The 12,637-nt window shown below is 45.4% G+C and overlaps 1 protein-coding gene across 4 annotated transcripts in view; it reads left to right on the top strand.

Moving 5' to 3' along the window:
* Positions 1 to 1,784: 1,784 nt before the first annotated feature.
* The window catches only part of XPNPEP1 (X-prolyl aminopeptidase 1), a 29,728-nt gene continuing 18,875 nt past the window's right edge, over positions 1,785 to 12,637 (top strand). The window contains exons 1-6 of one of the 4 annotated variants that reach the window (XM_031597510.2): positions 1,808 to 1,881; positions 2,304 to 2,393; positions 4,910 to 5,040; positions 10,442 to 10,505; positions 12,086 to 12,190; positions 12,446 to 12,538. In XM_031597510.2, the coding sequence (XP_031453370.2) occupies positions 4,924 to 5,040; positions 10,442 to 10,505; positions 12,086 to 12,190; positions 12,446 to 12,538 (379 nt within the window). In that variant the 5' untranslated portion in view covers positions 1,808 to 1,881; positions 2,304 to 2,393; positions 4,910 to 4,923. Of the gene's footprint in view, positions 1,882 to 1,934; positions 2,394 to 4,909; positions 5,041 to 10,441; positions 10,506 to 12,085; positions 12,191 to 12,445; positions 12,539 to 12,637 lie in introns of those variants that run through there. The other 3 variants (XM_031597508.2, XM_031597509.2, XM_090145487.1) reach the window with 3 other exon arrangements.

Here is a 12,637-nt window from a genome sequence, read left to right as displayed (position 1 = left end):
TTATGCAATCTGATGCAATATAGCATTGTAAGAACATAAAAGATAGCTCAATTAGGACAATTTAATTAAAAGCTAGGTATTTTGAACAGTTTTCGTAAAACACCTTTCCAACAGAAGTTGCACTATTTAACTGAGATTCAACAGCTGCTTAGAAAGGCCAGTTTCATCTCTTTAATCATTTCCAATTATACATCATTCACAGTACTGCTTGATAAATGAATTATTAAAATATTTTACATTATCTACATTGGAAAGCTCATTAGAAGCTTCCCAGAGACCCATAACACCCAGGAAATAAGCATCAAACATTTGGGCTTAACAGGAAAGCTCATTCCACTTTCTCTTATTTAACTTACTAGTCATTTACTATTCAAGTGAAATGAGCAGTACTGCCAAGAGTCCTCTGCTGACTCTTTCAGCCTAGGGATCCATCAGCCTCTGCAGGGCTGCATCTCAGCACCAGTCCTCAGTGCACCCTGGGCCCCCACTGTGCTCATCCACAGGCTTGACGCTGGTCCTGCTGGGTCAGGCCACTGGTTGAACCAGAGTGCTGAACATCCAGCAGTTTCCCCTACCCGATGAGGCCATCTCACCAGGAGGCAGAAAGCTGGGGCATTAACTTGGACCCAGGAGCCTGGAGCTCTCTCCGTCTGCTGGGTGAAATAAGGGCCCTAGCACTGGGAACTCAAGAATTTAGGTCTTCTTGCTGCCTCGGTCTGCAGAAAATGCAGTAATGCAGTAATACCACATTACTTCTGTACATCTTCCACCTGTCAAATGGGCTGGGTGCTGCCTGCTGCAGAGGACTTGTCACTAGCTTAATCAGATATCTGCAAAATGCTTTTTGACCCCTGTACATCTGTTCTTACAAGATCATCTTCTGCAATAAAATTCCTACACAGAATGCTTATCAGTCTGCCATCATTAATTTTATCAGAAAGGGAAAGAAATTAGTCTGAATTTTAATGTTTAGTGAACCCTTAGAAGTCACCTTTGGGTACTGAAGCTTTCACAGCATGTCTAAAAGGCTATAATGGCAACTAAGTAGCTCTTACAGATGTCAATATTTACCTTCTGTTTTCTGCTTCCTCTAGCACATTCTGGGAAGATGGGAATCGTAGAACCACAAAATGCAGAGTGCTTTCTTTTTAACCTTTATTAAATCAAGATCTTAATCAGAAGACAGCCAGAAGAAGAGTGGCCAAATTTTGTCACCAACGCAAAGCAGCAAGGTGCTTTTAGCAGCAGGCTACTTCATTTTAAACTACAAGGAGACGTCAATATCACATCAATGCTCTGTGCTCAGTGGTGCTTGTTATTTCTGCCCTGAGCCGGGACCAAAGCAGAGAGAAATCAATGGAGCACGCACTCTTTACTCCCTGCTCTCCCCGGGGTTGCAGTGAGGGGGAGGTCGGTCTCTCCTCCCGGATAGGACGTGAGGGAACGACCTGAGGTTGCGGCAGGGTAGGTGTGAAGAGCAATTTATTCTCCAAAATGGTGATGCACGGGCTGCCCGCAGGGGTGATGGAGCGGCTGCGGCCGGAGGCGCTCAGGAAAAGGGCAGCACCGAGGGATGCGGGTTAGCGCGCGTGGCTGGGGATGGGCTGACGCTTCTGCCGCCGCGTTCCGGCCTGCGTCCAAGACGCGGAGCTGATGAGCGCGTTCCGCACGGCAGCAGCACCCCGCCACGAGCGCTACAGCAAAGCAGGACGCGGCTCCGCCGGTTCAGCGCTGCCGCGAGAACGGAGCCGCACTGCGCAGCCGCAAGAACTGAGCCGCCGCGCCGCGACCCGGCGCTCCCGTGACGTCATCGGCGGCGGCCCGCGGCGGCGCACGTGGGCGGTGACGTCGCGGTGGGGCCGGCGGGCGGGACGGCGGCAGGTGAGGGCGAGGGGGGCGGCCGGGCCCGGCCCGAGCGGGGCGGCGGGCAGCAGGAGGGGCTTGGGCGGGCCGGAGCACGGCGCGGCCTCCTTAACCGTCCTCGCCGGGCCCTGCCTGTCAGCCGCGGCCCGTGGAGGCGGGGCGCAGGTCCCGCATCTCTGCTCGGAGCCGGCCTGTGCCCCGGGGGCTGAGCAGCACGTAGATCGCGTACCACGGCCTGCGTTGCTGCTGCTCGGCCTTAGCGTTCCCTTCCGTGAAACGAGGAGCGGTCTCTCAGAGCGGTTGCAGAAACAAACCGGTGTAAAAACACAGAGGATTTAATCACGAGGCCCAGCGCGTTTTCAGCACGGTGCTGGGGGATGAGAGCGCTTTATGGGGGGCGAAGGTTGTGCTGCGTTTCACTTTGCCCTTTGCTTTCTCAGGCACGTTTCTAAGGCCAAGCAAATTACCGAATGGTGTTTGGTGTGAGGGGAGGCAAGAAGAGTCCGGACGGTGGGGAGCAGCGTGGGCAGGTAACGGGGTGGTCTGGTACTTTGGAAAGGTAGGGCGGGGAATGAGACCGTGCCCTGCTACCTTAATTTAGCTCTGCTTGGTTTTAACCGCTGACATGGTTTAATGATGATAGAGAAGCTGTGTTAGCTTCAAGCAGGGCAATAGTTATGGCTATGAAAGGAAAGGCCACCTGCTAAAATTTATAGGAGGACCGGAGTGAGTGACAACCAAGATCTCAGGGAAAATAGCTTCTTAGTATGGTTTTCATTGCTGATCTAGGTTAGTTGTGTTTTAGCATTGCAAGTGAATCTTTCAACAGCAAGAATGCTTTTTAATTTTTTTTTTTCCTCATCCCTTTTACTTGATAACAAAATCATGGCTTGTCAGCAAGGGGCCTTATTAAAAAGTAAAGCCTTGTCATTCTTTGCCTATTCAAATGAGACTTTCTGGCTCCTGGGGTCAAAGCACAGGTCTAGAAAGAAAGCTGTGTCCTTGTTGCTCGTTCACCTCTGTGTTTTTTCTCTCTTTGAACACAAATCAGCAGCAGCGTTGTAGAATGTTACAGGAACTTGCTACGGAGGACAGACAAAAATGATCACAGTACAGTAAAGTTCGGAGTAGCTTGCAAACTGTAGAAGAAAATACAAAATTTGTTTTGGAAATAAATCTGAGCTATAATCTAATCCTAGTGAAAGCGCTGTGGTCAAGTTATCAATTTGATGATGTAGGGAATGGTGACTTATGATCTTTATTTGCTTCTTGTGCTCTGGATTTTAAAACACAGTACCTGTGGTCAGCTGGGTTGTCTCACATAACAGGTGTGCTAAGAACCTGTTGTGCTGAGAGGTGTAAATGGTGGGCTCAGGTTGAGATCTTTACACCTGAAAACAGCAGATCAGTTCTTGGCTTGGTCACAGCATTGCTCTGTGGCCTTTGTCAAATCACATTGCCTTTCTATGGTTCTGTGGAATGGAGGCAGCCTTCCCGTTTAGATGACAAAACATCACAGGGCAGAGACTGTACCTTATTGTGTTTTGACACAGGGCCATAATGTTTCTTAGGGCTTTTGGTAGCTACTGAGGTGTAAATAGAGTAAGAGCATGGATAAGTAAAAAGTATTTGAAACCTGCATACTGTTTGCTTCTGCCATCTATAATCTGTTTGTGGACATGGCTGTGAAGTGAGTTGTTAAACAAACTGTTCAGAATAAAATACTGCCTAGCATGACATTCAGGGAACACTGAGCTTATTCACCTTGCCCTGGAATGTGGTAGTATTAAAGTTACAAGATCCCAGTCTGTACTTAACAATAAGAAAGAAATGGGTAGAGAACTGGGAAGGGGATTTTTGTTTTCTTAGGCACTGGCAGGGAGACATGAGTGAAGAAAATGGAGGCAATCTCTGAAGATGTTCAAGTTACTTGATCTTCATAGATGTTCAGGCCAAGCCTCCTGCACAGCTTGCACATCCTCTGCAGTGAGCAGGTGCCTGCCGCTGCAGCCTTCGAGCTTGTCAGCACAGCAGCATGGCTTCCTGCATCTCTGCATGGTGCTTGCGGCAGGCTTCAGCTACTTGTGATTTTTGGGTAGCAAATTGAGAAGCTAACATTCCTTACCTCACCAAAGACACATCTATTGCAAATCACAGCAAGGGATTGTGATTGACCTGTGTCCTTGTTTTCCCTTCCATCCACCTGTGCCCCATTCCTGCCTGCTGGGTCCCAGCTGAATTCTGTGGAGCTTTTGCCAAAGGTCTTTAGAGAAGGTTCCTTTAAGCTCCCTTAAGTCGCCTTGCAATCACCTGTAGGAGCTCAGTGGGCCGTTCCTCCTATTACGGTTGTGTTCCTGCTGTGTGAGCTGGCCTGCAGCCCAGAGGTGAATACACCCAGTGAAATTCTTCTGTCCTTGGGAACAGATTTCTTCTATTATCTGAGTTAATCTGATCCCCAGTCCAGTATGAAATCCTGGGCTATAGTGAAAGTTTTAAAAACTGCTTTCTTAACTTGTCCATTTCTGAGTCCCTAAAATGCATGGCCTGCTCTCCCAGCAGTGTGTGCTCCTGTGGCATGTAAGTCACAGTATTTCTACCCCCAGAGTGAAAAGACTGTAAGTTTCTTCCTGTGTGTGGGGTTACTTCTGATATGTGGGAATTTGGGACCTTCAGCATCACATGCTAGGACATTCCTTGGCTGTCACAGGGCTCCAAGCTGTTAGATGTATCTGTGCTGTTAGGGTTCCTGATGCCATGAAGGGGTGGCATGTGTGTTAAGCTTGGCAAGCCTATCTTTCACCAGATTGTGAAGAGCCTTAACAGGGCAGACCAAGTTTTGACTCGCTGGGCTCTGACAGAACTCTCATTTTCAAGGGATGTGAGTGAAGTTGACAACATAGCAGAAGTTCTGTCTGAGAGGGGTGATGCTGGCATTGTTGTCCTCAAAGGGAGTTTCTGGAGTTTTTAGTGGTTATTGCCTCCAGCCCATGTGTGTGAGTGGCCTGAGATGGCTGAAGAAGCTCTGAAATTTTGTGCTTTGTTTTAGTTTCAGGTGGGAAGATGAGTCCAAAAATTACAACAGAACTGCTGAAGCAGTTGCGGCAGGTCATGAAGAGTCCTAGGTATGTCCAGGAGCCTGTACAAGCCTACATAGTGCCCTCCGGAGATGCCCACCAGGTATGGATGGATGAATTATGAGAATGAGTTTACTTTTTCTTGCCAGGGATAATAAAAATCATCCTTCATTCACTAACTTTCATGGTTCTAGCATAACAGCCTGAGTAACCTGAGAACCGTTGTGTTGGAAAAAGTTTCTGGAATCTATTCAAGAGACTGAAGTTTTTATGTTCTTGTAACAAATCAGCCTGGATATTCCACCAGCAATTTCTCATCATATTGTCTCCAGGGAGAAAAGAGAGCTTGCCAGAGCACTTGCTGTCCCCATCCTGACTGGTGGAAAGTATGGATTTATGTGAGAAGGAAAAAGCATTATCTGAGTTTTAGTTTCCCCATTAGCACCTCCTGACTAAGACATTCTCTTATATCTGGTGGTTGCAGGGCTTTCCCTTTGCTAGATCCAGTTCTTGCTGGAATTTGCTGCTTTCTGATAAAGCTCTTCAAATCCTATGCAGAGAGGCATTGGGAGAGGTAGGAAAAGAGGATGTCACAATGACACTTTCCTTTGGAGTCTGGTCTGCATCTGACAGTTCTGTGTGCTAAAGACGAGAGGAGTGGCTCAACGTGGTAACCCATGGTGGCAGCTGTTTTGTGTGCTGCTTCCACTGTTTTTCTTGATTTGTGTAGTCCATGACATTATTTTTAAATTATTGACCTGCTTTTTACCTCCCCAGCCTGTTTGTTTGCTAGTCTTACTCATGTCTGCTCTGTTTGGAGACCTAAGAACAGCTAAGGCCTTTTTTTCTCCTCAGCCATTTTCAGGAAACAAAAGACATGAAGCTTTTCTGGCTCACATCCAAAGCTCTCTTTTACCCTAGGGTATACTAGAGCAAAATGCAACTCAGTCAGAACCTTTGCCCTCGACTTGGCACTGAGGTGTGCTGGGTCCAGACTTGCCTGTGCCCTGGGAGCGTATGCTGCAGCATCATGTTTCCTATTATGGAGACCAAACTTGGGCAGGTAGAGGGAAGGCGCTTTCTGCAGCTGCTATTGTCTGCTACATTCCTGCCTCAAGCTGCCTCTGTCCATATATAACTCTGGTTTCATTTCACTAGATGTTAAGTGCTGTCATGTGAGTTGAAGAATGTGACCCTCAGGACTTCTGGGTTTTTCTGTTGCTCTCTTTTTCCTTGACAGAATGCAGTTAAGTAGAGAACCCCATGTTGCTATTTCCTGCTGGGCAAGTTGATCAGGTTTCTTTGGAGAATGAATCTATCTAAATGGAAATGATTACTAAAAGCTGCTGATTTTGGTGCCTCTTGACTGGCTAGTGCAGGATTCTGTCTGTCTGTGAGGTTTGGGAATTGCCGCAGATTTAGGCATAGGCGGAAACCTGGTAATCCCACAACAGCCTTACTGATTCCAGATATCTTGTGATGAGCTGAGATTTGCAGCTTTTGTGTGTTCCAAGCAAGACTTTGTTTCCTGTATGCAAATAGGAACTTTACAGGCCTGAAGAGTGTGTTCTTAGCCAGCTTCTTTCGTGACTCAGAAGACCGTGGCTTAATGATACCTGAGCTTGAGCCTTTTCCTCTCTGTAGCCTGAGTTACTTCCTGCCTTTCCCTCTCTCAGCTGTTGTTGATGCTACCCAGGGATCCATATCAACAAAGAGATCAACAAAGAGGGATTTTCCTCCTGTGGTATTGACACTGGTTTTAGACCAGGGGAAACATTCCCTTTTTGGTTTCCAATTCCTGAATTGGACTGATGCTACAACTTGCTGACTGACTTTTCTTTGTAACCAGTGTCACTGGGAATGTTTGAGCTTTCAGCTTTTGTGATGCTTTTAATACTGGTTTTCCAGCCAATGCTAAAAGGCTTAGGCTATATTGCTGCCTGGAGGCTTGCCACCAGCTCTTTCCTCTGGTTTCTATGCTTAGTTGTGTAAGGAGATGAAGGACCTGCAGAGCTTCTCACACACGGCTGGCTCTGTTTCTGGCTTACCCAAGGCTTTTAATACCTTGGGTTTGTGGCTTTTGTAGTCAGCACTTAATCTTTGCTCCTTTAATTTTTTTTTTTGAAATTTTGGTGCTGGTATTAAGTTAGAAGAAAGTGTTTCCTTGGAAGTTTGGATGGTCCAAAGGCTGTTGAGAAAGAAGAGCCAAAAGTGGGCTAAAGTCTGTACAAAAAATCCTGCTTGCTTTTGTGAGTATTGTGCTTGAATTGTCAAAGGAGTGTGAAGGGATGAAATGCCATGCTTTTGGGAATGAGGCACTTATTTTCTTTGTAGCTTTGTTAAGAATACTTGTCTAAGCTTTTGGGATGTTGCAGTTGTAAATGCAGTATCCATTTTTATGTTGAATTATCCAATTAATGTTGAATCTGGAGTCTACCGTGTGAGGATATTCAGAGATTGGAGGAACTGTCTCCTTAATGGGAGAGAATGATGTTTATATTGAAGCTTGGACTTTGAGCCAGTCATAGCTAACCTGGATCTGACTTCCACACCTCAGGTCTTGACTCAGTGAAAACAAATTTGGTCACATCTGGCTGATCTTCCCCATCCAGGAGGTACCTGTCCAGCTCAGGTCACTGTGTTTGGGTTGGCAAAGATGTGATCTTTTGCTCCTCTAAAACACATGTTCTTAGCTGAGGAATCAGCAGAGCTATAAAGCAAAAGAGGATATGGCTTGTGCACAGGTTGTACTGACCTGTTCCAGATCTTACTGATGTAGTTAAGTTTATGGCAGTAAATACTGAGCTCCCTCCAAGCACACAGCAGCATGTGTTCTTTAATGGCATTGGTGTGGTAGCACTAAGGCCAGTGAACTGCAATTTTCATTGCTATTCTTGGTTGACATTAGAATGCCCTGAGCAGACTAAGTTTTTAGATGTTTAGAACAGCCATGCATACTGGCGATAAGCACAACTCCTTTGGGTTCTTCCTGGCTTGGTTGAGGGCTTCTTTGATGCAGTCCCCATTTTGTCTGCATGTTTGGGACTGACAGGAATGGGGGAGAGCAGCCACAAAAAGCCTGAGAAAGACCACATTGAAGGCCATGGGAGCTGCAAGACAAACCCCAGGGAAATACCTTGCTGTGGCCTGTACTTTGTGTGGCATACACAGGTGTTCCCCTTGTAATTTTAGCTTGTGCAAAGTATGGGCTCATCTTTTCACAGTGGGGATTGCTGCATGGAACAGAACAGGTGGGAGTGCAGGAATTCAAACTGACAGATGAATGAACCCTCTTCTCCTTCCAGATCCCTCATAAGTCCTCCTAAACCCCATCCGCTTCATTGTAAACTCTTAAAGCTCTCTGAGTTTGTGTGTGAATGAGACAGCATGAGATGTTTCCCATTCAAAGTCTTTTTTAGTTTAAACAACTAAAACTGATAGACAAGCAAACCAGCCTATAATCTCTCTCTGCTGTGTTGGTTAAGAGAAAAGGAAGATAAATCACTTGTCTGTTTTTAGAAATCCTTATGATATGATGCACAGTGGGAAATTTCCAGCATTTCATGCAGGTGTTGAACCCTTGGGGAGTTGATACCCCAGCTGGGAAGGAGGAGTTGTAGAGGTCCACAGGGTGAATAGTTGTTAGGAAATTTTGAAATGGAAGGTTATTCTCCAGTCCAGCATCACCCTTCTGCTGCTGGGAGATGGGTGCCTGTGGGAACTGGCATTTGACTGTCTTCCCAGAACATCTTTGTCCTCTGCCTACTGCTGTCTCCGTTGTTCTTTTGAGGAGGGTTAGTGGAGCACTGGTTGGGTCGCCTCATCACCTAGAGGTGCATGGAGGACATCATCCCAGCCTGAGGGATGTTGTGGCCCTTCTTATCCCGGCAGCTGCTGTGTGTGTATCACAGCCTGCTGGGGGCTGTGGGGCTGAACAGGAAGAGGCACAGGGAGTAGGACTATCGCAGAGCTGAAGGCACTTGTAGTTTGATACCTGCCCTGTTTCTTCCTATTGGTGGTTAGGTAAAATAAGGGATTTCTTGCGTGTAATCCCACAGTTCTTGTCGGGCAGTCAAGAGCAAAAACTTGCTCAGCAAGATCCTCTTTTGGGCCATGGGTTTTGCTTTTCTAAGACTCCGTTTCAGCAGGTTAGTGGAGATTGGTGGTAACTCCTCCTAGGAGAGGAGAGATGTGGCTGTTCTGCAGGGGTTTTGACATTGGGGTGATTGGAGACAGAAATCAAGTATTGGCTGCTAGTTGAGAACAACTGCAATTTGTGCTTCTCACTTCTGTGCTTTTGAATCCTCTCTTTTCTTCAGGAGATCAGTGAAGAGGAGCAGATTTAAAGGGAATATTATCTTATGAGCAGATGATTTAAAAATAGTTATATCCAGAGACCAAGAAATGCAATATCTATCACAGCAGGAACTAAAACCTCCTGAGAATTGGGCTGTGGTTTCTCAGCTCATTTCCCAAAGTGTTTCTCTCCCACAGCTGGGGAGAGAGCAGCTTTCTGGGCTCAGGAGCCCACTTTGGTTTCAGAGCATTTGTAAGGTACAAATCCAGGGGTTTTGCAGTTTGAACATGAGTGCTGTCAGCCTGGATTAAGCTGATTTGCTGAGTTGTGCTAGTTAATGAACAGGCCTGCTCAGCAGTTCTGACCTCCGAACTTGCCAGAATGGAATCCCATACAAATGATGTGTGGCCATTTCAAGGTACATTTCTGTGACTGGCAGGTATCTGCGTGTTCTCAGACTCTTCATAATGCTGCCAGGAGAAGTGCCTGCAGAAGTGTGTTTGTGATGGGCTTGGGATGAGGATGGACTAGTAGTCTTTGATTTCCTCTCACCCATCAAGCCTTAGTTTCTGGTGTAGTTGGGGTTTGAGTAAGTAGGGTAGAAGTGAGAGGTTTGGCATCTTAATTATGAAAGGTCCTAAAAGCTTAAGGTTTTCATAGTTTTATCACCTAGATGTTTTCTTTTTTTTTTCCTCCAGTATCATTGTAAAAAAACAAAGTCTTAAAGGAATTCTGTTAAATTCTAGTGAGGGGACTTCATTGAATATAGTGAATTTTGCAGATTTTACGTGCTGATTACTATGGTCTCAAGATCAAGGGATGCTTCTGGTTTCTCTTCCTTTCACATTGCAGCTTCAAAGGCAGCATTTGTTTGTTGCCTAAAGGGGGGGCTTAGTGTGAAGTAAACATCTGCAAATTCTGAAGCACTTCAGTGTTTACTGACATTTATGGGAGAAAAGTGCTGCAGCTTAAAAACCACCAACAAAAAAAATGCACTAAAACTCCCAAACCAGTTGGATGTAAATACAGTATAATCACAGATGATTAAATGTTCCAGTGGAGTAGAGCTCAGGCTTTTTTAACTAATTTCTTTCTGTGGTGCCCTTTAGAGGGAGAAAAAAAAAAAGCTTATCAGAGTATTTTGTCATCAGCTGATTTATTTTTTTCCGTGTTGCTATAAATAATTTCTGCCTCTTTTGTTTTCCAGAGTGAGTACATTGCACCCTGTGATTGTAGACGAGCATTCATCTCTGGCTTTGATGGCTCTGCAGGTACTTTTCCAGAACTTGGGTTCTTGCTAACCTACAGAATTCCCGTGTAAGGAAATAGTCTCATTCATGGCATAGAGGCACAATGGAAAAGGAAACCTATCCAGCTTGTCTGGATGGTCTCTTCTCACTTCAGCATCTGCAGAATAATGTCTTGGCTGCCCACTGGAATTATGTAATATCAGTGCAATAACAAGTTTTCAGAAAATGTTTGACCCCTGAATGAACTTCTCACAAAATAAAATCCTGTTAACTCTTTAATGTGGTGCTCGCAGCCTATCTTCATTTCTTTTGATGAGAAGGCAGCTATGAACAGACTTTTACATTGCCCGTTTGGGTTGGGTGAGTAGTAGATGGATTTTAGCTAGCCCTTTTGTTTAAACAAGGACAGGGCCAAAATGTTGTATTTGGAAACTGAGCGCTGTGGAAAAGTTTACTTATCTTGCTGAGACAGGATGTTTTCTTGGCTCTAGGATAGGTCTGTGTCAAGAGAACTAGTTTTTACCCTAGCTGTACCCTATATTACTTTCTTTGCTGTGTGATTGTTGGAAAGTCACTTTAATCTGTTTAGGTGTTTTTTCCCCACGGTTGTAAATTGGCTTAATTAGTACTGCTGTGTATGTGTTTGGAGGGTCCACGTATCAGTTCCTATGTACTGCTCAGGGACCTCATTTGGAAGCTTGTAAATTCAGGGCTGCAGGCTGATGCTAATGGATAATCCTATGTTAATTTCATGCCTTCTCTATGGCCTCTTCTTAACCTTTCTCTCTATTTTGGGCACTAATTATGTACTTGGAAGGTCTGTTTCCAGCCTAGCTTGCAGCAAATAAGCAAAGTATTACCCAGGAGTTCACCTTTTAAACTCACTTGATGGAAAACACTTCTGTTTCATATATTTTCATGCTGGAGCATCTTGAAATGGGGTTTCGGAGGGCAAAGGTTAGTAAGAAGACAAATCTGTATTTGGAGTCTCTACTCTGCTAATCTGGGCTTCAGTTCTGTCTGTCTGCATCCCTCCATTTGTAGTTAGTGAAATAGGACAAATATTGAAACCAGCAGAAGTTCCTGTTCATTATTGCTGTTCAGCCATCTCTGCTAAAGCTGTAATGTTTGGGAAAGGGATACAGCTGACATCTGGAAGTGATACCTACTTCTGCTAGCATAGTAACACCTTTTTCTTTTGAGTTACCAGAGCACAGCTTCCTCCCTGTAAGAAGATGGGATGGAGTTGGGATGCATGGTATATGATAGTGTGACAACAGGCAGGTGGAGATCACATTCTCTGTTATAGAAGATTGGGAAAGCCTCACTTACCCAGTTGCACTGAATGAGATATGCCTAAGTTTAATGTATCTGAGGCAGTTCATTAGGCTGCATAGCTGTATGCACTGTCTGTGGTAGGATTTTGAAGGTCGTGGTGTAGGAAAAGTGGTGAATGTCTCCACTGAAATAGGACTGAACAGTGAGCCAAGTTGCTTTAAAGGGGAATTTAGGCTCTTTTCAAACGTGCTCACTACTGTCTGTGTCTTTGCACAATGGCTTCTGGCCTCTAAATACCCTCATGTTTCTGCATTCCTGCCTAGGTACTGCCATTGTAACTGAACAGCATGCAGCCATGTGGACAGATGGACGCTACTTCCTGCAGGCAGCAAATCAAATGGATAACAACTGGACGCTCATGAAAATGGGTATGTAGGAGGATGGGAACAGAGAACAAGTGCAGGCTGCTTGGGCACTTTGTCCATGGTACAACATGGGCTGTAGGGATACCCCATCACGTGAGATGTCTTAGACTCTCAGATCCTGCTCCTGATTTAGGGTCCTGTGACTCTTCTTGATCTAGACATGCATTAGGAGAAGTCTGGACTTGATTTTTTGGGTAGTGTGACACCTTATTTGAACCTCTTTTCTCCTTTTTTTTTTTTTTTTTTAAATCAATGGAGGTCTGAAAGATACACCAACTCAGGAAGACTGGCTGGTGAGCGTCCTCCCAGAAGGCTCGAAGGTGGGAGTGGACCCTTTCATAATTCCAGCTGGTTGGTTTTACTTCATTTCATAACTGGGTCGGGCAGTTAATTTTACTTCCTTGCTTCTCTGGCTAAGCTGTTTTGTTGTTGATGATGATACACAGCTTA

The sequence above is a fragment of the Phasianus colchicus genome, chromosome 8, assembly GCF_987193195.1.
Source record: "Phasianus colchicus chromosome 8, bPhaCol1.hap1.1, whole genome shotgun sequence".
In the NCBI taxonomy this organism is placed as follows: Eukaryota; Metazoa; Chordata; class Aves; order Galliformes; family Phasianidae; genus Phasianus; species Phasianus colchicus.
This window is presented reverse-complemented; position numbering and strand designations above follow the sequence as displayed.